Source organism: Danaus plexippus, chromosome Z (genome assembly GCF_018135715.1).
Source record: "Danaus plexippus chromosome Z, MEX_DaPlex, whole genome shotgun sequence".
In the NCBI taxonomy this organism is placed as follows: Eukaryota; Metazoa; Arthropoda; class Insecta; order Lepidoptera; family Nymphalidae; genus Danaus; species Danaus plexippus.
In genome coordinates, this window is record NC_083559.1 from 11,212,121 (window position 1) to 11,237,985 (window position 25,865).

Genomic DNA, 25,865 nt, shown 5'->3' on the forward strand with positions numbered 1-25,865 from the left:
TACATCAAGATTAAAAGTCACTCGGTCTGAAAATATTGTTAAGGTCCGCGTTCGTCACGAACGGATATGGAAAATTAGCACTTCGGACATACGGCTTCGTGTGTTAGATTATTATATGTTAGTCATTACTGTAATTCGATTTAGTTCTAAATGCGTAGTACAGCGCGATAAAGCTGTTCACTCAACCTCAACGCATTAGATACTGACGTAAACACATTGACTGAATAAAACGTACGTTACGTTATAATAATAAAAAAAAAACAAATTCTGGAGACTGTACTGTCCATACTCCTTACGTTTGTGGAATCGAAATCCTTAGCACACATACACAGGTACGCACACACATAAATGTATTTTATACGCGTGTGTGAAAGCCCCCAGTGAATATGGGTAAAATAATAAATCCTTTGGAGCGCTGCCATTGAAGGTTTTATAGTAGGTTATTTTAACATTATCATATAATAATATTTTTTTGTCCTTGCATTAATGACGTGAAGTGCTCGCATTTCACGGAACAATTCAGAAAAAAAATGCCTCGCTCTAAATTTCACCATACAAATGAATGAATCATTACAAATTATTATCTTGTACAAACATACTACTTGTTCTTGGAATCGAAGTTAATTATAATAATTAAGTCAGATTCTTTAAAGCTAATTGTGGTAAATCGAATGTTTACATTATACTATAGTAGTATGTAGTAGATAAACATACTTAAACAATATTAGCTATTAACAAAAATAGACACATGGCGTTAGAACTTATGACAATGGAGTAAGGTTTTTTGCTATATGAAAATAATTAAATATTACTATATTTTGAGTAAAAATTTTTAATTGTCTTTCTCTTAAAAGTAAAATAATAAAAGTCGTCAAGGTCACCTTGTCTCACAGACCATTCTAGATACTTACAAGCCCCTTACGACGATACAAGAATCGAGTTACAAAATATATTGTTTATGTCTTAGTGTTTCAAATGAGATATAAAAGCCTGAAGCAAAGGCACATTTGTATTTTAAATTGCATTGACGTCACTCGCTACTCGGCAATTGGGCAAATACACTCTAATAAACAAATATTTATAAGCAACTAATGTAAAAATACGCAACATTATAAACTGTTCAAGAGAAACGCGGTAAATCCTACGGATCCAATGTGTGTGCACGTGTGTCTGTGTGTGTGTGAGGTCGTACACATGCATACGTGCGTCGTGTAGAGTGAGTGACCTTCGCGACTGGCTGGCAACAGCGCACGGCTGTAGTCATACATACATACATACACCGGATCAACAAAGTTGTTATACTAGCGACTAGCAGCTTAGCACGATGACCCGCTCGCCATGCTGTGACGCATCGCGCAGCAATAACGAAACGACGTAATGTACACGCCCGTCAAATAATTAATGAACTTTATTCACCCTTGTCTTAGAATACAGTTTAGAACGACCGACATATGAGATGAGTGTCGTTTGAAAGGTGACCGAGATGAGAAAGTGTTGTATTTATTTTTGTGAGCACTCAGACACTGACGCACTCCACGCCGCCCGAGTTCTTCACTCGTCCATACAATAGAATCCTCCTCCTACCTCACCAGATCACACCATAGCATAGCATAGCACGGCATGGCTAACGTGTAACAATGCTGTAAACATCTGCTATCATGTTCCCAGCTGTTTATTTCCTGTTATTTCGGAATGCTATAATGGAACGGAAAAAACACATAACAGTTAGTCGGAACGAGCCCGTGATGTTGTAGTTTTATTTTGGCCGTTTCTTTGATGTCACGGGATGCTTGGAAGTCGCAATCCCTTGACGGAGTTACCGTCAATATTTACATACATCTAAATATATATTAATCCACCCAGCCAGTTCCGTGCTCGTTAGAAAACTTTTACATTTCAATATTAGAACATCGACCTTCCTAAAGGTTTTCCCGGAGTTATCGGTGATAACCTCGGAACGATTCTTTTCTATAATGTTTATTTAGCACACGACCAGTACGAATTCAGCTCGTATTGTTGGTTCCGTAGTCTTTTATATAACCATATTCTCTCAGTTTGTTAACGGTCCGCGAATCATAAATAAAAACATTGAAATGTCCGAGCCGAGTATCGACTGTTCTTTAAATTAAAATAAACCGAACTAAATGGAACTGTCGTATTTTGAGTTACGATGATTCTCGAGCGCTCACATACAGCGGTCAGCGGTGTCTTTTTCATGATCAAAGGACAATCGTAATTAGAATATATTTGTTCTCTCCAATAGCGTCAACGTCCGGTTAGCTTTAATTTCATCGGTAGCTTATCTCAATCCGTGCATGCATAATGCATGCGGGTCTTTGACCGCTGTATGCTAAACACGATCTGACACTGTTCCCTTCCTCGGACACATGTCGAATTATCTGTTAGTTCACGTTTTAATGAACTAACGGCAAATATATTTAGATGACATCGTCTCTGTATCTGATATTTTTGTTATCGCAGTTAAAATTCGTATATAACAAATGATGTTTTCCATCTCGAGCGTTATGTACTGTACATATTGTTCTGTAGTGAGTCACGCACGACCTTGTCGCAGTCTGCGGCCCTGCGGTCGCTGGTTCGCTTCCCCGGTCGCCTCCGTCAGGTTATCGACGGTGACTTTGTTCGCCCGTACGTTACCGTCGTGACTCGTGTGTGACGAACTAAATTTATATGATTATATGCAATCTGCCGCAAGTTAAAACGATGTTCAGATAACAAAATAGAAGGGTCTAAAAAATATTCAACAAAATAAGTCCCTTATTAAGTAACGCAACAGTAATTTGATGTTATATAATACCAATTTCAATTAAATGTACATAATAAAATAACTATAATATATAAAGTGCGACAATATATTAGATAATTAGTTTATTTTTAAAAGCAAAGCCTTATGAATTCTTATTTGGTAATAAAAAAAAATTCATCAACATCCTTTGAAACATTTCAGAAAATGCGGATAAAGACAAACAAATATCCGAAACTGTCACAAGCTAGCGTCAACTGATGGTACCACTTAGGTAATTCTTTCATATATAGTAGACATTACATAATTTTCAACAAAACATCAATCAAATCTATACGTAGTTATTATCTATGTAATGCTAAGACAGAGATGTCTTATACTTAAAAGGCAGAAATTTATTCTACCTAATTCTAATCTAAGAATAAGTCTCGGTTACTAAACCTTATTAGTCATTAAACTATCTAAATATCAGATACACCTAATTAGTTTATAACACATTATAAACTTATATAATACATTCCTTGAATTCACGCTTCGGAACATTCAGAAACTAATATTAATAATTTTGAAGCATAGTTTTAATATTTTATAAGATGAATGGATCCTTAAAAAACTAGATGGACTTAAGAGACTTCAGAGTCAAGTACAAGTAAATCAAAGTAGAAACTAATTACATAAGAAAGTCCATAGAAATTATGTTTGCTTCAGTTATTTATGTCTGACGGAGAAAATTAGCATAGGAAGTTAGTTAATATATTACACGAGACTTTCAAACACAAAAACTAAACTACTTTTGAGCTAGGACTTGATTCCTTTAGACGAATCTTGCATTCATTCAGTAGGTACGAGGTACTTTAATTTTGTAAGATAATTAAATTGTTAACATAATGTATTAAATCTGAATGATAAATAGATCAGAGGCTACACATTTATGAATGTCTCAATAGGAACATTCAATAACTCTTTGCCTTCAAAGTACAATTAACTTATTCTTATATTTAATTTTATCAATATTTTTTATATATTACGAAACTTAAAACAAATAGGTACACACATATTGCACCGTCTGCATAAATAGAATCGACTGTTATTGCTCTCTCGGCACCTTTGATATGCAAACTGAGAAAAAAATCAGCTGTATACGAAACAGCTGATCGTGGGTGGTCCTATATATGGCTGAGGACGTTGACGAACAATAAGACTGATCCTGAAATGTTTTAAAAGACAGCCCTGCTGATCGCTCTAACATCCATTTAAGGAGGACCTTGGTTATAATTAACATTTTATAAAAATACCTCTTTATCTGTTTTACTTTGAGAATTTAATAATATTATAAACAGAATATATATACTTAGAAACTTAAGCTCCTTAAAACGTACGTAGGTTTAAAGTGGGCTTAAAATAGGTTCGTTAAAACTAAGCTGCTTATAATGTACGTAGCCCGTAGATTTGAAGAAGGAATTGAATAAATCTTAGAGCGAAATCTTCTTAACAGTTTGCTTCCTACGTATTCTGCTTAGAACGTTATGCATCGATCGACTGCTGTATTATTAATTTTATATTCAGTAAGTTCGGTTCGCAGATTGACATGTTAAATATTCGTCGCTGTGACATAATGTGGAGCATATTACGTACGAGATGAGTCTTTGTATTATTAAATGTTTGCTACAGATTATTTCTGTAACAAATGAAGACGTCTAACGATCTATTAATTAACATTTTTCTAACAAAGATGTTTCTTTAACGGATGTAGTTATTAACTTAGCGCTAATTGTTTACTCGAAGTTTTGTTGCTCGTGACTCAGTCCTGAGCAATTAATACTGATACTTTGTACATTTTTGGTCCGTAGTGTTCATTAGTAAGAAGGAATTACGTATTAGAATTTTATTAATTAACAAGTAAATTATATTGCAACTGAACGTAATCAGTAAATACGGTGCTATTATCCTTGAGCACTCGTATGACCTTCAAGCAACAGCTATTTGTTATGGACCATGGCAAATAGTGTTACAACGTGACTCAGAAGGTATTCAGTCAGTACCTAACAACGGTCCCAAAAAACTACATTTCAATAACATTGCTATTGCCTTAACAAATTAAGAAACTAAAACTTGCACTGATAACTATTATATATAAATATGTTGACATTTCTAATTAGGTTAATTCTTGGTCGATATAATGATGATTATGGTTGTGTGTGTGTGTTTGTTTGCTTGTTTTGATTTATATAATACATATGTAAGATAGGGGCCACATTCCTGCCTTTTACTACTTAGCACTGATTTATTTAGTGCATCAACCTCAAAGTCCAGTCATTCGACACGTTCCGAGCCAGTGACTCATCGGACGTATGATACATGTTACCTTTAAGAACAGATTTTAAAATAGTATAATCTTTATGACGTCACTTCCGTTATCCAAGATGTGACCGTCGATATTAATCGCATCGTGATGATTGTGTTGTGTGTACGCTCGTACTGAAGGATACCTCTTCTTGTGTTATCACGCAGGCCCGGACAGACAGAGCACGGGCACGGGGCACTGGCGTACGGCGGGAAGCAGGCGGGCGTGGCGCCGGCGCGTCCCGCCGCGCCCTACGCGCCGCCCTACCCGCCCGCTCAGCTCCGGGTGCACCAGCCCGGATATGGATCCGCCGCTTTATCATACAGGTGCCTATATATACCTACATCCGGGGATACTATTACCATCGGCTCGCTCCGTCCTACATATATACATATGTATGTTTATATAAATTAGTGTGTGTAATATCAATGCATGTCATGTCAAACAGCACAATGTTCATTTATCACAGATTGGAACTAAGAAGCTGTCAATTGAGCAATATGATAATATTACATTCATAAAGGAGAATACGAAACTAGTGATTTGATTTTATATATAAGATTTCTCTGCCTCTCACCAATTTTATAGTATTTTCTTTCCGTTACGTGATCACGATAATCTAATTCAAGGGAACTCTTAGTCTAGGTATATTTAATCCATTACAATCCACATTATAAATGATACTTTACTCTCTGTGTTACTATTTTTTTACACAACTATATCTGAAACGAACAATGTAAATATATTTCCCATTCCCACAATCAGAATATCTCCGGCTACCCAGTTAAATTACTGACGCAACACATGAGAAATATAGCTATTCAGACTACCATGTGTCACACAAACACACACACATACGAATTGAAACATTATTGATTAATAACATGAGTAAAAGCACATATTGTACGGCCATTTCATAAACGCAAAGCATGTAATAACATTTAACTATATAATATATCACAGCGACTACTTTATTTACAATCACAAGGAGAAATCTAACCAATATATTCTTAGATTTATTGTTGTATATAAAACGAAGTCAACAAGAATCGACGGAGAGTCGTTCGTTACATTTTGATGTGTGGATAAGTCAGCTTTAGAAATAATATATAATCAATTGTGTATACTGAAGGGATCATCTGATTTCAAGTAATCATATTAAGACATATGTGCGCATCTGTATTGTTTTGGCACACATATGATCTTGTATATATAGACTAAGCAGGAATTCCTTTGAGAATATACGATGTAAATGAAGAAATTTAAATTCTTATGGGGGCGTGCTGGTCAGCGCGGACGAGTTCCGATTCAAACATCTCACTACGTCGTAACCTTGGCCTTCTGTCTTAATGTTATAATACATCCGTACCGCTAAAAACATTTTTAAGAGTATTTTTAATACATATATAAATAAACAATGACACAAATGACAAGAAAATATGTCATCGTAACAGATTATCAAAACGTGAAAATATATCGTGGTGTTATATATGTTATGAGAATTTTTTCCGTTTGAAACTGCAATATGTTGCATCTTCGCTCGAACACCGTTAATTTATAGTGTGATTACAACATGGCAATAAAAATAAATTACCATAGCTTGCACAACCTCTGGGAACTATACGAAACAGCGGCGGGTTTTCACAGATCTTAATTTGAGTTTTTGCGTCAAACCTTAAATAAAACGAAGTGTTTTTTATCTATGCTAGGGCTTCATTACAGTATTCGTTTAATTATAACGCTAGTTATGTGTCCACTTTGAAGCATGCCAATCCAGTTCAGAGCGACGTCAAATGAGCTTAGAACAGATAAATCTTAGAGAAAGTTCTGGAACATTACACCTCCGCAAGCTACAAGTCGATAATAATTCATCAAGGCTCTATACGAAGACGAATGCAAGTGCGCATAGTACAATATTTCATCTTCCTAGAAATTAATATCTCGATTTAATTATAATTCAGGTTTAGTATAGAGCTTAAAGGGGAATATTTCTAGAGTTGTATGAATCGCATTGTTCGTTTTCTTAATCCTCATTCCTCAGTGACCTGGACTCTATAAAGAGCAATACCTCGATAAAGTAGGACGACATTTCATTTGCGTTTTATTAGAGGGGTGAAACCTTGTGCAATTACGAAAATCGATAATATGAATATGTGTTTATATAGAATAGAATGTACATGTGTGTGTGTATGAGTAACGGACGTCAATAAAATGCATGTTGTTGTTGTGTTGGTTAGAGACAGTTACAGCCGCGGCGGCGGCGGCGCGGTGGGAGAGTACCGCGCGGGCGCGCGCATGTCGCTCCTGGGGTCTGCGTACCTGCCGCCGCCCGCGCCCGCCCACCATCCGGACCCGCCGCCCTTCAAGAAGATCAGGCTGTCGGCTGAGCGACCCGCCACGCACCAGCCGCTCCGGGTCGACACCAGGGTCAGTCTTATTTACCATGTTTATTTATTAAATCACGTATCACTATTATGTCGGTATCGTCTGTAACGTATTCTCTATATTTCCAGGAGCCAGTAATGAACACGTACAACAACAGCGTGGAGGTTCTGTCTCCCAACCCTCCCTCCGAGCCCACCGTCGAAGACCAGAGCTTCCGCACCACCAAGGATGATCTGCTGCAGCAAATATCGAAGGTGACACTCGCGATCTTATTGTTTACATAACTTTAAAAGTGATCACTCGTCTTTTTATTTTATAAATAAGCTTTGAATCAATTTATAATTAATTATATTGAATATAAGATACGATCCTCTCCATACCTTCCGTTTTTGTTTCCACTGAATAGATATTTCAATACTTTTTTGATAGCAGCAACAAGTTGCTCTTACCAGCATTCAACACTTTTATTTATTTCAACGAAAGTGAACATTTTATAGATTTTCAATCTAATCGAGCGTATGTTGTATATCAGGTGGACAGGGAAATGGCGCTATCGGAGCAGACGCTGTTGAAACTAAAGAAGAAGCAGGAGGAACTGGAACAGAGCGCCAGCAAACCGGCCCGCGCCGAGGAGCCCGAGGAGGCGCCGCCCAGGCACAGGAGCCTGGCACAGTGCATCTACGCTGATAATAGGAAGAGGGTGAATATAACATTCAACATACAAAAACAATCACATGATACTACAGGACACATACTGAACCGAACACTTATATGGCCGGACATACATGCTGTGGGTACTTTTATTAAAAATATTAATAGATAATATGTACAATTAAATATTGCATTACAAACATGCTTTCCTGTTTCATTTCACAGTCTTATTAGTATATTTAAAACATCGTTTCCAAACTGTAAATCAATGAACAATAATTGTTATTGTTTTATAAAGCCGCTGACAAAAATGACATCACTTGTTGCTCCACACACACACACACACACACAACATATATACTTTTAACAGAGATATGTTCACACACTACATATATGTATATTCTGTCAATAAATATATAAGTGAATATTGTTTTAATGTTCATAAGAGAACCGTTAATTCAATTTATGTTTAGTTCAACAACAAGTTTAATAAAACTCTTTAGTTTTTCTTAATCAAACAGTATTTATTGCTAATTATCTCTAGAGTGATGATGCAGACCAAACACAGTCTAAACAGAGATTATGAAATAGGGATAGTGTTTGTTTAGGTTTTATCCATTAAATGTTTTTTACTACATAAATAATGTAACCGTATTGTCTCTGTTATATAAATATCTGATATCAATGAAATCTACATCTAATATGTCAAAATATAACTATTTAAAATAAATTGGAATCAAATGACCAACAACAGGGTTATATCCGGGGACTTTTACTTATGTTTTTGCTGTGTTTTCATTGAAAGATTTATTTGAATAATAAAGAATTTTGCTGATGATGTTGTTATATGTCCAGGCCGCATCAGCGCACGCTGTGCTCTCTCACCTGGGTCCGTCCGTGAGTTACCCGCTGTATAACCAGCCTCAGGACACACAGGTCTATCACGACAATATAAGAAGACACCGCTCCTTCAGGAAACGACTCGCAGACCATCTCAGGAAGATCAGGCTCGAGACAGAGAAGGTTGGGACAGTTCACATACAGCATGATCATGATTATTGTATATTATATAAATTGTAAAGTGTTGTACATATGCTAATTATTATACCTATGGAAGTGTGAAGCAAAGAAAAATAAAGTGTATTATATTATATATGAGTATTTTATTACAAAAACTCTCAATACTTACTCGATTTATGAAAAATAATATTTCTCACTTTACATCCATAGATATCATAATATCATAGTAACAAAAGAAAAGAATACTGGGAACCGTCTTATAATAATCTAATGTATATATGAGTACTATCAAGGTTATTGTTAGACAAAGGCCAAGCTAACTATTAATATATATAATATTAATTGCTTATTGTTGTCACAGCGTGAAGATGCTCTGACAGAAGAATACAGTCGACGAGCTGCAGACTGGCTGAGGAGAGTGGAGCGGCTGGAGATGGGACAGAAGAGAAAGGCCAAGGACGCCAGGAACAGAGAATTCTTTGAAAAGGTCAGTCATATATCATATGTAAGAAAAGTACTAGTAAAGTGTTTGAAAGCTGTTTGATCAAATTATTATATAAAGTTACAGTTACAAAACGCTTTCTTTCAACCAAGGATTATGAGTGTAGAATATGAGGATGATTTTAATATACGACAAATAAAAGCGCGGAATACATGTATCCGCAACTACTAGTGATGGCTTTTAAACAAAAATTGAAACAACTGTTCATACATAATAAATTTGTGCAACATGTGAATTTAGATTTTGGGGACAACTTTTAACAATGTTAATTTGGTGTAATTCTTATGGCAAAAAAGGAGAACATTTTATAAAACAATCCTGACTTCTCTTAGGTGTTTCCGGAGCTCCGTAAACAGCGCGAAGAACGTGAGAGATTCAACCGGCTCGGGGCCCGAGTGAAGTCTGAAGCAGAGTTGGAGGAGATCGCTGATGGGCTCCATGAACAGGAACACGAAGACAAGAAGATGCGATCCTTGACGGTCGTACCACCGCTGTTGAGAACACGCGACCATCATCACCACCACCACCACCATCTCGACACCAACAGTCAGTATCTACCACCACATGCAGCTATCACCACATAAAAACTAGCTTTTCCCCGTCAACTTGTCTGTGTGGATTTTCAATTTTGACAGAGAGAATGAGTGAAGTATAAAACAATAGATATGGCAATCAATTACAATGACACAATATGAATTGTGATCATAAAATACTGATATATTATAAAACTGGTACCATGATACCTAGGGAATTAATGACACTTAAGCTTGGAGTGAATTATACTATGTCTTATTCTGTTGTCTCAGTTACAATGCCTTATTACAATCCATTTACAAGTTATTGTATGAAAGATTAACGAACATCCATAAATCTATGTTCTGTACATTCCTGTACACTTTCATTAAAAATTTACCAATATTTACCAGTTTATCATTAAACCTATACTTGAACTCTTTAATGTTATAAAAGTTATTTATTAATTAGGATCAATTGTATAAAAGAGAGTTTGGAATGACTCTACTGTTCGTGGGATAGTTTATAATTTAATTAATTTTACCACATTATTAATGAAATCTCATTAAATTTATAGTATGTTTGTAAATTTTTTCATTAATACAACATTGTTAATGCATTGAAAGAAACATCAGCCTTGACAAGGTGATATTGACTTAAGGCAATTGTTTATTTGTGATATATTTGTTCATAACTTAATAATAATAATGTATAAAAGACAATATATACATTATTAACATTAGTATGCATACAGACACATATTAAACTTAACATTCCACTAGAAGTTGGTATTGTTATTTGTAATGTGTATTGTTCCTCTGTAGAGCGCTGTATGGACATGGAAGCTGAACATAAAGGTCTCCAGCTACGGAATGTATGGACTCAGGCTGAGAGAGAACTGTTCCGGGAGAAGTACCTGCAGCACCCCAAGAACTTCGGACAGATAGCATCCTTTCTGCCAAGGAAGAGCGTTCGTGATTGTGTCAGGTGTGGCTTTTGTTTATCATTAAAATTATGATATCATCAAAGTTATTGATCTATTTATAATAGGCAATTGATTTTTATTATGCATATTTCATGCATTATTCTTACAATTTGTTCACCACAGGGTATATCTTCTATGTATCACATCACAATTAAAGTTTTAAAGTTTAAAGAAATCAAAAAAGGAAGTTGTTGTTTATTATCAGGTTTATACCGCCTCAGATTCATAAGCTTTCGTTCTGCAGGTTCTACTACTTGTCAAAGAAGGCCGAGAACTACAAACAGTTACTCCGCAAGCCTCGTCCTCGTCGTCACGCCCGCCCGAGACCTGCACCAGAGCCCGAGCTGCCGGCTGGTGTCACCACACGCTTGCAACGAAGTCAAGGTAGCACATCGCATGCAATAATAATAATTATTGAATATTCTATCTGTCTCATTTGTAATGTAACACGGTGTAAGTCAACAAACTTTTTAGTAATGTCTCGATACATACTAGCGTAGGGTCTGATCGTCTCTTGGAACGTCAATCTCATTATCACACTATTAGAACAAACAACTCGAAGAGTTCTATGCCACTACGGTTTTCTATGTTTCTTCTTCATTTATTATATTGTGTGTTATATCTCAGGATCTCGTGGCGCTGAGAAGGAGTCGTGCCTGGAGGAGATGGCCGAGCCCGTCAATTGCATCCCCGTGCCGCCCGCCGCCCCCGCGACCGCCAGGTCATTCACCTACCTAAACACGTACAAACAATCATACACACACACATAAACTCAACATACATTCAAACATCTGATCATTGAAAGGTGTTAATAATGAAGAGATATATGGAGAATGAGATGATGGTTGTCATGATAATTAAGGAAAGAAAATTATAAAATAGCAGTTTATTGACTGCAAACGTAGTCGTAAAGTTCACATACTTGTGGTAAAGTAGAAAAACTACAAAAAAAAAAATTGATTAAGCGTCTTCGGTCACGGCTGCGTTTGGACTGAATAAGAAAGGCGGACTATTTCTAATTATAACTTTATAACATCGTCAAAGACGATATCTAATCTAGGTGTTTGTTTCCACGTCGTTGGCTGTTGCTCGTATGCCGTCCTAAAACATTAAAAATATTTTGCTTGAACTGTAATAGTCTGATCAAGTCACTCTTAACTGCATGTTATTAACTAACTTAACATCTAATCCAACAACTATTGCCTAAGTTTATGAGTATTCCAACACAATGGCACTTTCAGTTTTTGTTACTACGAAATTTTATTATTACTTTTTGACATCTTGACCTATTTATCGGTTATTATTGTAAGCGCCCTCTGCTGGTTTATTCGTTCCCACCTCGATCCTAGTTGTGTGTTTCAAAGCGCCATCTATCATCAAATTGACTGACTGCGTAGTTTATGAGGGTTTGAATAGCAGTAGGTATACCATAATTCGACAACGTTACTCCATCATCAGTCACGTCAACGCCCCAGACACTTTGGAACGTTAAGCAAGGATCATTCCCTGTTCACTACAGCCATTTTGTTTAGGGTTATTTAATGAAGCTATTGCGAATGTTTGTATTGTTATGTGAATGACATGTATGATATCTTAGCAAAATTTAAATGCAATCGAAAACAAATGATTGGAATTATTACTATAGAGGCATTTAAATTTTGTTTGTTATTGTTATATGCTAAAAATTTGTCACATTTTATAGTCATCTATATTTTGAGTACAGCACACAGCGCCGTTTGTGTAACTGATTGTATTGTATTATCTAGCTGGTACTTCATCTAAAATCAGATTCAAAGTTATGAATCGAAAACCGGTACCGATTTTATAATTATTACTGTCAAAAATGAATTAATTAAAAAATATATATATATTTCATGTGCAAATTTTAAGTGAATCAGTTGATATGATTAAATCCAAAATGCTTTTGGGATTGTACAAGTTCCTATTCGGTGAAAAATTCTGAAAGATGATGAGAGCAGAAGGGTAACGGGAACTGAGAATAAATATATATACATTTTACTATTTGTAAAATATAGATGTAATATTGTGTCGTTATAATTTCAATTAATATATATAATTAATAAAAATGTTATATTTATTATAGTACGATTATTCAGTTTCCAAATCTTTTGATATGAATTAGTTCTCACTGCAAAATCTACTTTAATGAATTTCAAATTAAAGATAGGCCAGTTCTAAGTCTATGTATAGTGCATAGTGTGGAGGAATGCCATACAGGGTGTTCCTGATGCTGAGTGGGATGTTTTGTTCCGTTGTCTGTAATATTTTTTTCTATATTTATCGGTGTATGCGAACGTCCATTTAAAACAATCACTTTTACTGTATAGCTGATCACAGAGTTAATATATTGTAGAGCTGACGAGCTTTCGCAGTCTGTGAATGCCCTCCGTTCACAGAAAATGTTTTTATCAGTGTCCTAGTAACTGTTGTCAAATTTTATGTTTTTAATATTCGTTTATAACGCTCGTTCAACCTCACGACTCGCTTCGCTTTGTCGACTCTACCATGTACTCTCTCTATGATCACGACTCTGCTGACTCAATCGAGCCATTGCGAATGTCGTAGATTTATTAAAAAATATACAATACAACTATAAAAGACGTTTACGAGTGTCTTAATTGATTCATTATAGTTTTCAACGCAAACATTTTTATTAATATTTTTTCTAATTTTTTACCCCCCTTATTTATCTTTTCTGTTATTATCAACGAACACTCTTATGCGATTTTTTTATTACGTTCTTTTATTTTTAGACCGAACTTTTGAAGTGCTGTTATCAAATTTTTCAGGCTGTGGTGAATAGGATGTGTCCATTACCGTTCAATAAATTGAAACATCCCTCATAGCTAGGGTATATCGAACCTGAGACTTAATAAAGCTATGAACACAAACGTAATTAGCAAATCATTGGGTGATGACTGCGGTAACAGTTATATCCATGAATTAATTACCCGCGGCTATGACATATATGGTATTAAAACCGTAGGTATATAGTATGATCTCGCTGCCGTTAATGTTTTGTTATCCCGGTTTAATTTAATATTCTGAATTATGTGAAATTTATATTTATTCAAAGAGGTTTTATATTTTCACTATGGCGTCATATTATGTTAACTTCATATTCAATTATTTCGTTTTTGCCGTTTTCAACTATTGACACAAACAAATTATATTTAATTTACTAATAATAATTAACAATATATATATATCAATAATAATTGATTACGTTATTACTGTAATTACCGAGATAACAATATGCGTTGATAGAAACCTTACAGACGAACGGCTGAGAGGATTCGTTAAACAGTCGGACGGACGGACATCGTGATATAGTTATTGCGGGGACAATACAGTTTGCTGGTTGGGAACCAATGTTACGTTGATGCCAAAAATAATATAATTTGATTAAAACGCTACTCCTACTATGAAATGTAATCTTGATAAAATGTTAAAATGGCCCGCACCGTATATTTTTTGTTCGGACGTCTGTTTGACTTCACTCGAAGTTATGAACTTGAGATCGCGAACATTTTTACTTACATTAATCGTTTGTAATTCATATTCTGCGTTCAATCCACTCAAGTTGTTTGAACAGCTCTTGTCTGTCTGTTGTATAAATGTTTCTATAATTTTTCTGTTATCTCGATCCGTCTTGGCCTTTTTTAAATCAAAACTCGATTCTATCGATCTATCGAGATTCTTGATGATTCATTGCTCGTATCGGAATCAGTGATCGAAAACCTCATAAGTACACACACACACACACACATACATATGTACCTACTGTGTGTGTACAATGTTAGTGTGTGGAATAAAAAAGCATAATTAATTCATGTCTCTGGAGATGGGGAGGGCGGGAGTTGTTTTGAGTAAGAAAATATAGAATAATAATGGCGCGATATTCGTGCGTGTGTTGACAATCACTCACGTTATTATTTGAAGAGGAGTCCCGCGGGATGGAGCCTAGCTATCGACTATATTGTGTTATTAATGAATAAAGATTTGCTTGCTAGTTTCGTTTGGTTTGAGGGTTTGTTTTTATTATTATATCTCAACAAAAATGTATTAAAATATGAAGACCAATGTAAATGTACATCACATAAAATAATGAACTCATCGACATTTAATTTCATCGACTCCCCGGTCATCCCTCTCCACTATGCCGTTTCCTCATAACGGCTTGTTTAGATTTTTCCGCAAACAGCACCGGCCCATCTTTTTAATTGCCTTAATTAAAAACGCTCACCAATCGAAAAATTCATGCCATAAGAGAAATACGTATAATCATATAATTTATCGATAAAGATATTAGTTGTTACTATCAAGTATCACTCCGGAACATTATATTTTGGAAAGTTAACTTACACAATTAGGCCTCTTAAAATGTTCATAATAACTCTCTAATCAATTATCATTTAACGAAACAAAAGGATTCGGTTACAGGGAACGTGTAAAAAAGGAATGGATGAAATATAAATATAACATTTTCAATAACGATATCGTTCTGAACACAAAGCACAAAACGTCAGTCTGAAAGCCTGTTAATCCATTCGTAGGGTTGTACGTTGTTAGCACAACGTCCCCACTGTTAATTACGGCTCGCAAATGGAAGCATTTTAATTGCCAAATACCGAACGAGAGACAAACGTTCAATTATGTTTAGTTATTGGACATTACAAATTGAAATGCGATCGACCGTGTCAAATCACACCGCACTGTCACCGCACTGTCACACCAGTGTGTGCTTTACTATTTAGCTTTTTATTTTTACTCATAATATTATAATTATGTCGTAAATCTTAATTAAAACTGTATCTACATTCCGCGGTAAACAGCTGCGATGACGAGGGGCGGGGAGGGGGTCGGTTGAAACTGGGGACGTGGGTGGCAGGGGGAGGTAGGGTAAACATAATTAGCGCAATTCGCCACTCTTTATGTTAACCATTTACCCCGCGGCAACCCCGAATGAATAAAGAGATGCGGAATATTAATGTTAACTATTATAATATCCAGTAGTTGTTTTGCCCAGGTACCTCGGTGGCTTCATGTACACGATGACATAACATCGCACACATCGTGACTTAACATTTCGTTTGTATTTATTACGTTCCATACCTAACGGTGCCTTATCTTCCAGGGCTGAGATGGCGAGGACACCTCCTCTGCCCCCGTCCCCTCCCCCGGCCTCGTCCGCTCCTCCAGCTCCCGTCACCAACAACACCAGCAGCTCGAACCCCGCGGGCGTCACCTGTTCGAGTTCGGTCAGCTCTAGCTCGAGCTCATGCATCACAAGCTCGAGCACTATCACTGTGACCAGCCCGCAAAGCACCAGCGGTGTGAGTGTGGCCACCGTGAGCGTGTCGAGTACTGTGACCGTTGCGAGCAACGTGTCCGTCAGCGGGACGCCCAGCCCGGCCAGTCAGCCCAGCTCTAGTCAGCCGTCCACGGAGACGCCACCAGCTCAGCCCGCGCAGCCTGAACTACCGACGGCCACTGTCACCACCAGCACCACTACAGTCATTACTGTGAGCGAATCATCGAACAACCTCCGCATAATTAAATACATACTAATATAGCTAAACTTCATATGAGTCGCGTTAATTTCAGTTAGTAATGATTAAATCATATCATATCAACTTTTAATACTGGACATCCGGTCGTAACGATTCATTTCTGGTATAGACGACGGCGGTGTCGAGCGGCGCTTCCGTCAGCTGTGCCACCGGTGTGATGGTGAGCGGAGTGACCCTCACCGTGGTGAGTGGACCGCCAGGAGGGAGCAGCGCCCCCACCATCACACAGACGACATCCTCGGCTACATCCACCGCCACCGACACAGGCATGTACACTAGAATACTCATTTAAATGTATATCAGGGATGCCAAGGATGCCAAGGATGCCAAGGATGCCAGACACTATCACCAGATATGATCGGCCCAACGCTTCGATACACTTATGTAACAAATACTCAATGTTTTCTTGTCCGCCTGTGGTACTGTGTCAGTGTATTATGTAAATAGGTCAGGAGGTATGAAGCGTGACGTCAGACATCACACTGATATTCTACATACAAATATTTTAAAGTGATTTCAAATTCGGTTGCATGTCTTTTGATATTTTTGCACATCATAGATACTTAACTGTCTCTTTATTTAAGGCTTATACGTTTTGTAAGAACAATTTTAAAAGTTAAAATTATGAACACTTCGTCACATATTTCTTTAAAGACTTAACTGATTTCTGCGGTTCGTTTTGTATATGTAAATAATAAAGTATTCATTTTATAAATCGAGTCACTTTAAAGCAATGATACGATAAGACATAGATGATAATTATAAAATATTATAATGTGAACTATTGTTACGAGACCGAAATAAATACGATGATTGTGAGGGCATTCTCAAACATTAGATTCTTTCACCTTTTATCTTATTATTATGCATTTCACTATTGTAAACATATCTTTCTTAATATTTATTTATTTCTTAATAAAATTAAAGCAATTTTATCAGGGTGTTCAGTGCCGGAACTTCGAAGGGTAAATACGTATAAATAAATAAAACACCGCTTAGTACTTAAACATATATTTTAACAAATGCCTAGATATTAAGAGTCCGTCTCGTGTGGCACCTTCCGTCCTGGCGGCCCCACTAGGCGCTGGAGGTGGACGGCTCCGGGGATTGTCGTGACTCCGGCATAGTGTTGGGTTCGTCCGCGTGACAACGCTTGCGGTGTTTGTGCACGAAGTAGTAGGACGGGAACTTGCAGCCGCAGCTCTTGCACGGGTAGTAGTGTAGGGGAGGCCTGGGGGCTCGGCGGGCCCGCCAGCGCTCCGCCGGCGGCTCGCGGTAAGCGGCGTTGAGGACCCGGCTGAACTGCACCGGTCCGTCGCAGGACGCTATGTCCAATACGGCGCCGCTGCGCTTTGGAGGTTCGGGGGCCTCGACGCGCTCCACGTCCAGCTCGCTGGAAGTGCTGGAGGAGGGCGACGGAGGCGGCGGAGAGGCGGGAGGTGACGGTACCTTGGCCCGCCTCGGAACCGGCCGGTGGGCGCCCGGCGGAGGCGCCGGCCGAGCCACGCACGGACTCGGACCGAGCCAAGCGCGATATAGAGACAACATGCTGACTCTCCGACCGTCGGCGGACTGAGCGCCGCGGACCCAACGCAGCTTTATATAGCCCGCGGAATACGACCGATGCAAATTTACTCAAATGCAAATATTAATATTAATTTTTTAAATTAATGTATTGTAAATGACGGAATAATAGATGTACGTTTTCACGGCGGCCGGCTCCGTGTAGACAGACCTCTCAGTATGAAACTCGTCCTCAATACTTTAATTCGTTCTTCATAGAAAGCCTTTATACTATATATTTTTTGTGAATAGCTCACAATGGCGATGCAATATTCTTGTGTTATTACAAGTGGAGTGTCTATGCTGTACTGTTCAAACAGTCGTTTCAGCCGGGACTCCCCGGGGTGGAGCTCGTTCAACGCCGCTCCATTGAGACTTAAACACCGAATCTAACCGCTATTCATAACCGTCCTTTGTTACAGCTGCTTGAGATTTTAAGATAATTAACGATCATGTCTAAGATACATCCGCTGGAAATGCGGATCGCGCAAACTTTATAGACTCCGACTATCAATGGATTAGCCGACTCGTTTATTGAACAGCTCTCTTTAATATATTATATATTAATTAACGAAACCTAGCGGACGTCCTCAAAGTTCCATCACAATGTGACCATCGATTATCGTGTGGAAAACATATCACATTCTTTTGTTTTTAATACGTTTATTATATCCTCCGTGTAACTAAACAAAGCCTTTTAAAGTCTATCATAACTCTGACACAACAATGAAATAGAATGCACATATATATTTTAATATTCACTCAATCGTCAAAAGAAAATCAACAATTTCCTTTCTCTCGTATTTTATTATTCAACGCTATTATCCCCCCCGAGGTGCTTCTTACATTTTTATATTCAATTAATGTACAGAAGATGTCAATTTGTACAAGACGGACTGAATATATAAATGTATTACGAACAATAACTCGACCTTTATAACGATAAACAATCGTAGCTTATCGATTAATAGGGAAGCGAAAGGAAGCGTTGTTAAAACATTATTAAATATATCGTTTAGTATGGAATATTGTGGAAATATATTTATACGGGTTTCAAACATCACAATAACAGTAAGCTGGCAGCTTACCTCGTCACGGTAATCCTTCACACGGAATACGAAATCAGTCGGACTACCCTCGCCTTTGTAGCCGGCGTGACAATTGAATCAAATGAGACTAAGACCTGAAAATAGTTACGACCTGTGTATATATACATTCATTATGCCCCTGATGATGATACAGATCATTCCCACAATACATTACGTGACTAGAACTCCGCCCATACTCGTCCATACTCGTCCCGGCGAACCCAAGGAATTGTAATTATTTTATATATCTATATAACATATTAATATCATAAACGTCTCGTCTGTCGGCTCGTAGCGTTTAATCTACAAGATGTCGTCTCCCGTGTTTGCCGTGAGCAAACAATCCTGTCAGCGGCTCGTTAAAATGACACGCTCCGCATAACAAGCAAATACATGATGTTATGAACCAACGAATATTTGACGAGTTGAATTGTCACGTCACCTGCGGCTGTATCGGTTATATATATGATCGCGTTTTATGATACGGCTCTCAATATCATTTGTTGACATTTTATTAAAACGGAATTATTAAAATATATATATACAATACAATACAATACGTAAATCAAGACTGTGACAGCTAGCAGTACATACAAAAATGCTTCCATGGTTTGCTCTTCATGTTTGAATTGAAAACAATTTTATAAACATTAGCTTAACATTTGGACTAAAAAAAAATTGAATCAAAACCGTCTTTAGTGCTAACTATTATTTTTTATATGAATATTATGATATATTTTTTAAATATGTAATTTTGTTTATAAAGTGTGTAATATATCATTTAACATTTTCCTAAATAGGCGTTACTTCTGTTTTCAATATGTTACAATTCAACAGTCGCAGTCCCGCGTCGGGCGCCATTTTCAGAATACTCTAATTAGCACAAAATCAAGCCGAGTATAATTACATGGAATAAAACGTAGAGTCGGATCCAATTAGGTCTTGTGCAAATATCAGTAATTGGTGGATCAATCGACACTGAGGCCGCGTTTATATCTGTTGGATATACAATTTTCAAATGAGAACTTTATCTTCAATATTAATTAATGTTTTTCTATGGCGTTTGTAAACGCTACTAATTATGAAATGATGTTTGACTTTTAAATTTATTATTACATCTTAGGCTCCAGCGTCGGACGTTTTTATCTGAACGTTAAAACGGTTTATATATATTCGCTTAATACTTGTTGGACAAATTGCGTTAATAATATAATTGGATCTCTCTGTTCTCGGAGTTCTCTTCCGTTACAGAGAGTAAGTTAGTTGGAAGAAAAACTCCAAACTAACTATTATCAAAGCAAACGAATCCCTCAAAGTGCAACTCTGTTTAATTGACGGGATGCATTTAATTGTTACTTGCTCTAAAACTTTGCGAGACCGACTCGCAGAACTCGAATCATCCACTGAGAGCGACCGTTTCATATATTTGGGATTAATGATATGTTGGTTACGCAGGTGACTCATTAAACGGGTCAATCGCGTATTAAAACACACAAGCGACAACAGCAGTAAGGTTGTATCGTAAATAATATATGTGGGGATTAAGGGGAGCCTGCCAGTCGCTCCGATAATCCGTCGCTCTGTAAATGTAGCCACGTCCTGAATATTGGACCTGATCCAGATGCTTGCATTATCTCCGATAGAGCTAAATGTTTAATTGTTTAGCGCTGTTTGGATTTCGATGCGGATTAATTGTACTGCGATCCGCCGGACGGAGTTTACTCGCCTTCCGAATGGATTTCATGGACCGGAGCTATCGATTCATTATGTTTTATATAATACATTTACGTCCTGTCGTTAGCTGTCGTTTATAGACGTCGATTTCAATTTTAATGAATACCTTCTTCTACAGCGGCATCGGAGGCCAACAGCACGCCTTCTTCTACCATCGCGAGCACCACTGCCACCCTGACGCCTGTAAGCAGTACATGCACGGTATGCTCGGTGGCGGCGGCAACCAGGGCGGTGGCCCCGTCACAGGCATCTCAATACGGCTTGGACCCGTCCGTTGTGGGGGCCCGGGTGTGCGAGGGTTGTCACTGCCGATGTGTGAGAGCCCGCCGGAGTAGGTGCACGGTGCCATCCTGTGCTGGACCGAGAGTCAAACGGCTACGTCACCTGCCGCCACGCTGGCACGATCTCCCGCAAGATCTAAAGAGACCGATCATGGATGAATTCCGTAATTATTTAACCTCTTTAACATCATATAAATTATAATTCCATAGGAAATAACTTTGTTCATACGACTTTGTAGAGATACCGAGCGACCTCAGCAAGTGCTGCCTGACCTGTTTCAAAAGGATAACACGTCGTTTGGACACGATTGGAGAAGGTGGATCTGCCCCGGAACCGACCGAGGATGAAGCGGCAAGGTTCAGAGCTCTTCTCAGGGAGCACGGCACGGCCTGGGAGAGGATGGCCACCGCCAGCGGTAGGACGCCGGCCAGCCTGAAGGCCTTCTACTTCACTTACAGGAAGAAACTGCAACTCGATACTTTGATAAGTGAGAGGAATCCGACCAGAGGCAGCGACACGGACGACAGTATCCTTAGTTCGGGAGACACGGACACCGCGAGTGCGGAGTCTCCGCGACCCCCGCCGCTCCCGGGTCCGCGGACTGATGCCGTGGCGCCCCGGAGACACAGGAGGGACGAATATGATTCATCCGCCACCGAGACGGCCGACGAGGAAAACGATGCACCCAGTACTAAGGTTCGTCTTTTACTAGGAAGTGATGTCTGTTATATTAAATTGATAAACATTCTCGTCGGTCGGTATAAAAAACACAGTACTGATATTTGTTGTTTTTATAGACTGTGAACGCAGTATCAGTAACCACGGGGGTGACGACGGTGCCGCCGGGGGTGACGGTGACAGGAGTATCGGGCACTACGAGCGGGGCGGGGGTCACCGGGGTCAGCGGGGTCTCCGCGGCAGGAGCGGGTAGTAACGGCTCCGGGCCTCTGACGGTTCGCGACGTGGTTCTCAACATGATCGAGGTCAGCCTCATGAAGAACTCCCGCCCGCCTCCGCTGCCGCACACACATTCTATGCACCAGGCGCCCAAGGTTAATGTAAGAACCGGGTTTTGTTACTTTACTCAAGCACATCATACATTAGTGCTTACGGGAATAACATACAAATGTAACAAATAAATTTGATACACATCCGTAACCATAGCAACCTCTACCACACTTGTACTATTCACTACGTCTTATTACCTTTGAATATATATTATCTAAAGCTTAGTATTAAATCTAAGAAAATAATCACTAATGAAATACATATGTACTTCTAACATTAACACAACATACGTTCTGATTTTCCCATGATTTACTAACACGGTCCGACCTCGTCCTATCCCAGGTGTCTTCGGGCCACGAGTCCCTGGCCACTCTGACAGTAGTGAGCGGTGCTGGACACGAGCACTCCCCGCGGTCTCCACAGCGTGCCACTATCACGCCGCTAGCGGACAAGGACCTCATGGTTCTTCACATAGAACCACGCGCGCCTGAGTCGCTGCTCGACCTCAGCGTCAAGAGACCACGCCACGATCCGCCGAAGCCGGTAACTAACACTAACTGATAAGAAACTATTTTCTGTTGATAAGACAGCACCAGTAAAAAGATAACGTGACGTTAATCTTACCTCTAATTAATTATTTTTCGAAATCACTACACCGAAATAGAGAAACTTTTCCTTACTATAAACCGTTTATTATGAATGTGTGTGTATACTAAAGCTATCATTTGTAACAGCAACAAGCTCACCGGAACACTGAATACTCGCCGTACCGAGCCCAGGAGCGTGAATCTCCGACGCAGTACAATTCCAAACCGAAGCCGGTCGCATCCCCCAGACAGACTCTCAAGTTGCCAACCAATCCGAAAGGTTCTATCACACTGGGAACCCCAGTCGAGTCACGTTTCGAGACGCAGCGTATGCAGTCTGACCCCAAGACTGGTTCCATAACTGCCGGGACCCCGGTCCATGCGCCACACCATCTTCCGGAGAAGAGGAACTTCGATTACTACAAGAGGAGGAGCCCAGGGGGAGCATACGCATACTCGGCCGCCCCCAATCAGCCTCGGCCGCAGTCACCGTCGTTCTCAAACGTAATAAATCTTGTTATATCGATTCGTTTATAAGTAGTCTTGACTTTAATACTTTCTAAACAAGTAGCAGGATACAATCGTTTTCGTGGCTATACCTTGGATTCAATTACAAAATCAATATCAGACGACACATCGACATCTACAGTATAATAAGATTCAATAGGATCGAAGGACTCCTTGGGGACATGATGATATCGTAAATTGTTCTGCAGCAGCCGAGTACGGGCGCAGTGTCTCGAGGTCCATACGGTCACGAGCGGCGGCAGATCATGCTGACGGACTTTATCACGTCGCAGCAGATGCACGGTGGAGCCAGACGCAGCGAGCAGCCCCATGCTCAGCACGGACAGCACGCGCAGCACGCGCAGCATGGACAACTCGTCCATCGCCGGGACAGGGATAGCGTGTCCGTCATACAGAGACATACACACACGTACTCGCATCCGCCGCCCGGTTAGTACACTAACATCTCCCTTATTAATTTACTCAAACTGATATTTAATAAATGCTTCATGAATATACTTAACCTTAGGTCACGAGGCGTTCACGTCTCTAGTGAACGCGGCGTCAGCGGCTCCCGCCCTCCCCGTCCCCCGGAGGGAGGAACCTGCGTCGCCGCCCGTACACCACCAACCGCACCTCCAGCACCACCAGCACCAGCAGCATCATCAACAACACGAACAGATCCGGTAAGAATTACATAAACGATACATTACATTAAGAGTCCGGTAAGAAACTGATGAATGAACTAATTTGTAAATTGTTGTAAAGCATTAGTACTCTAGATATAAGAAAAATTTATACCGCATATTTTTAATGATTCAAAGTTACCATAAACTAGGGTCTTCAGAAGCAATCCCTTAAATTATATTTATTTCAGGGGACCCCGGGAATTTGCTATGGCGCAAAAATACGCACAGTACTCAACGGATAGACGAGCTCCGCCTAGAGACAGGTTATATATTTATATAAATGGATATGAAATAAAAATATAACATGGAAATTCAAATAAAAACAAAACTAACCTGATTATAAAAATCGATTACAGTCGGGAGCGCATGGTGCCTATCCAAGAACGCCATTACGTGATCGAACAGCATAATCCACACAACCCTCACGGGCAGCACAACCAGCAGCAGCAGCAACAGCAGCATCACCAACATCAACAGCAACAGCAACAGATGATGATTGACAGACACCACTTAAACCATGGCCAGGTTATACGACGACCTTGATTATATTGAAAATTTCGTATATAGTCATTTAGTAATTAACTTATTGTACCCTCGCAGCAGAACGTATCCTCGAGCGAGGAGCGTCGGTCGAGTAGTGGCAATTATAATACGACTAACAAGAGGCAGATACATCCCATGGAACGGAAAGAATGGTATGTTTACATTCAGACGGTACTTCAGATGTGGTATATTATATATTATGATTATTTATTTGTTATTCAAATCTTCATTACCAGTCGGCCAACTGTGAGTGTTACAAGCGTCCCCATAATGAGCACGGTCGTCAGCACACCCACCAGCGTATGCGTGAGTTCTGGCGTTGGCGCCGGTGTCGGCGTGAGTGCGGGTGTGGGCACAGGCGGGGCCTCAGCGGACCGCGCACGGCCCGGAGACGGCACGCTCACGGCCGCCTCGCTCATCAACGCCATTATCACGCATCAGATAAACCAATCCAGTGATCAACGGTTTCCACCCGTGAGTATGATCCTGTTATAAGAATATAGCAAACAGTGTTGCGGAGTAGCTCATATCTGAACTGGTTGCTTCCAGAAGATAATACGTGAAAATGAAACTTCTCAGCAGCCAGAGCTCCCGAGAGACCTGCCAAGAGACATGCCCCGTGAGCTGCCTCGCGAACTGTCCCGGGACATGCCTCGGGACGGAGAGAGGGAGGAGCCGCCGGGACACACCACTAGCATCAAACTCGGCGATCTCGCGTCCAACATCATAGTCAGAGACTTCAGCAGCCCGAACACCACTTCACTCATGCACCATAAGTAAACGATCTTTCTATGTTTATAATAAATTGTTTCTTAATATTGAATAAATGATAGGCTTATATTTTTTCGCTTATTAAAAAATTACTATATTGTTTTAGTACCAATAATCGTTTTGCCGTGTCGAGTGCCGACTCGTACACCAGCGGCGGAGCTGGTGGAGGAGCGGCCGCCGGTGGAGGACAAGCAGAGGAGTGGAGGAGGGAGGCTCCCAAACACGCTCCATATCTGGAGCCAGTGTCGCCTCCAGACAATCATCACTCAGGGTTAGTAATACACAATGTTTATAAAAAAATTATTGGATACTTCGTTTAGACTTTAGGGTTATAA

At 39.3% G+C, this 25,865-nt stretch overlaps 1 protein-coding gene across 11 annotated transcripts in view; it reads left to right on the top strand.

The window, feature by feature from the left end:
* Positions 1-25,865, top strand: part of LOC116777108 (uncharacterized) — a 64,702-nt gene that overhangs the window by 36,883 nt on the left and 1,954 nt on the right. For 3 of the 11 annotated variants that reach the window (XM_061526102.1, XM_061526107.1, XM_061526098.1), the window contains 25 exons: positions 5,276-5,434; positions 7,346-7,535; positions 7,622-7,747; positions 8,026-8,193; positions 9,000-9,167; positions 9,526-9,651; positions 9,999-10,212; positions 11,004-11,166; positions 11,409-11,548; positions 11,792-11,885; positions 16,323-16,710; positions 16,868-17,024; positions 21,262-21,588; positions 21,664-22,121; positions 22,223-22,483; positions 22,776-22,976; positions 23,168-23,524; positions 23,737-23,977; positions 24,057-24,213; positions 24,405-24,479; positions 24,573-24,741; positions 24,817-24,911; positions 24,996-25,233; positions 25,309-25,535; positions 25,637-25,801. In XM_061526102.1, the coding sequence (XP_061382086.1) occupies positions 5,276-5,434; positions 7,346-7,535; positions 7,622-7,747; positions 8,026-8,193; positions 9,000-9,167; positions 9,526-9,651; positions 9,999-10,212; positions 11,004-11,166; positions 11,409-11,548; positions 11,792-11,885; positions 16,323-16,710; positions 16,868-17,024; positions 21,262-21,588; positions 21,664-22,121; positions 22,223-22,483; positions 22,776-22,976; positions 23,168-23,524; positions 23,737-23,977; positions 24,057-24,213; positions 24,405-24,479; positions 24,573-24,741; positions 24,817-24,911; positions 24,996-25,233; positions 25,309-25,535; positions 25,637-25,801 (5,064 nt within the window). Of the gene's footprint in view, positions 1-2,968; positions 3,039-5,275; positions 5,435-7,345; positions 7,536-7,621; positions 7,748-8,025; positions 8,194-8,999; positions 9,168-9,525; positions 9,652-9,998; positions 10,213-11,003; positions 11,167-11,408; positions 11,549-11,791; positions 11,886-16,322; positions 16,711-16,867; positions 17,025-21,261; positions 21,589-21,663; positions 22,122-22,222; positions 22,484-22,775; positions 22,977-23,167; positions 23,525-23,736; positions 23,978-24,056; positions 24,214-24,404; positions 24,480-24,572; positions 24,742-24,816; positions 24,912-24,995; positions 25,234-25,308; positions 25,536-25,636; positions 25,802-25,865 lie in introns of all 11 variants that reach the window. The other 8 variants (XM_061526105.1, XM_061526106.1, XM_061526100.1 and 5 more) reach the window with 7 other exon arrangements.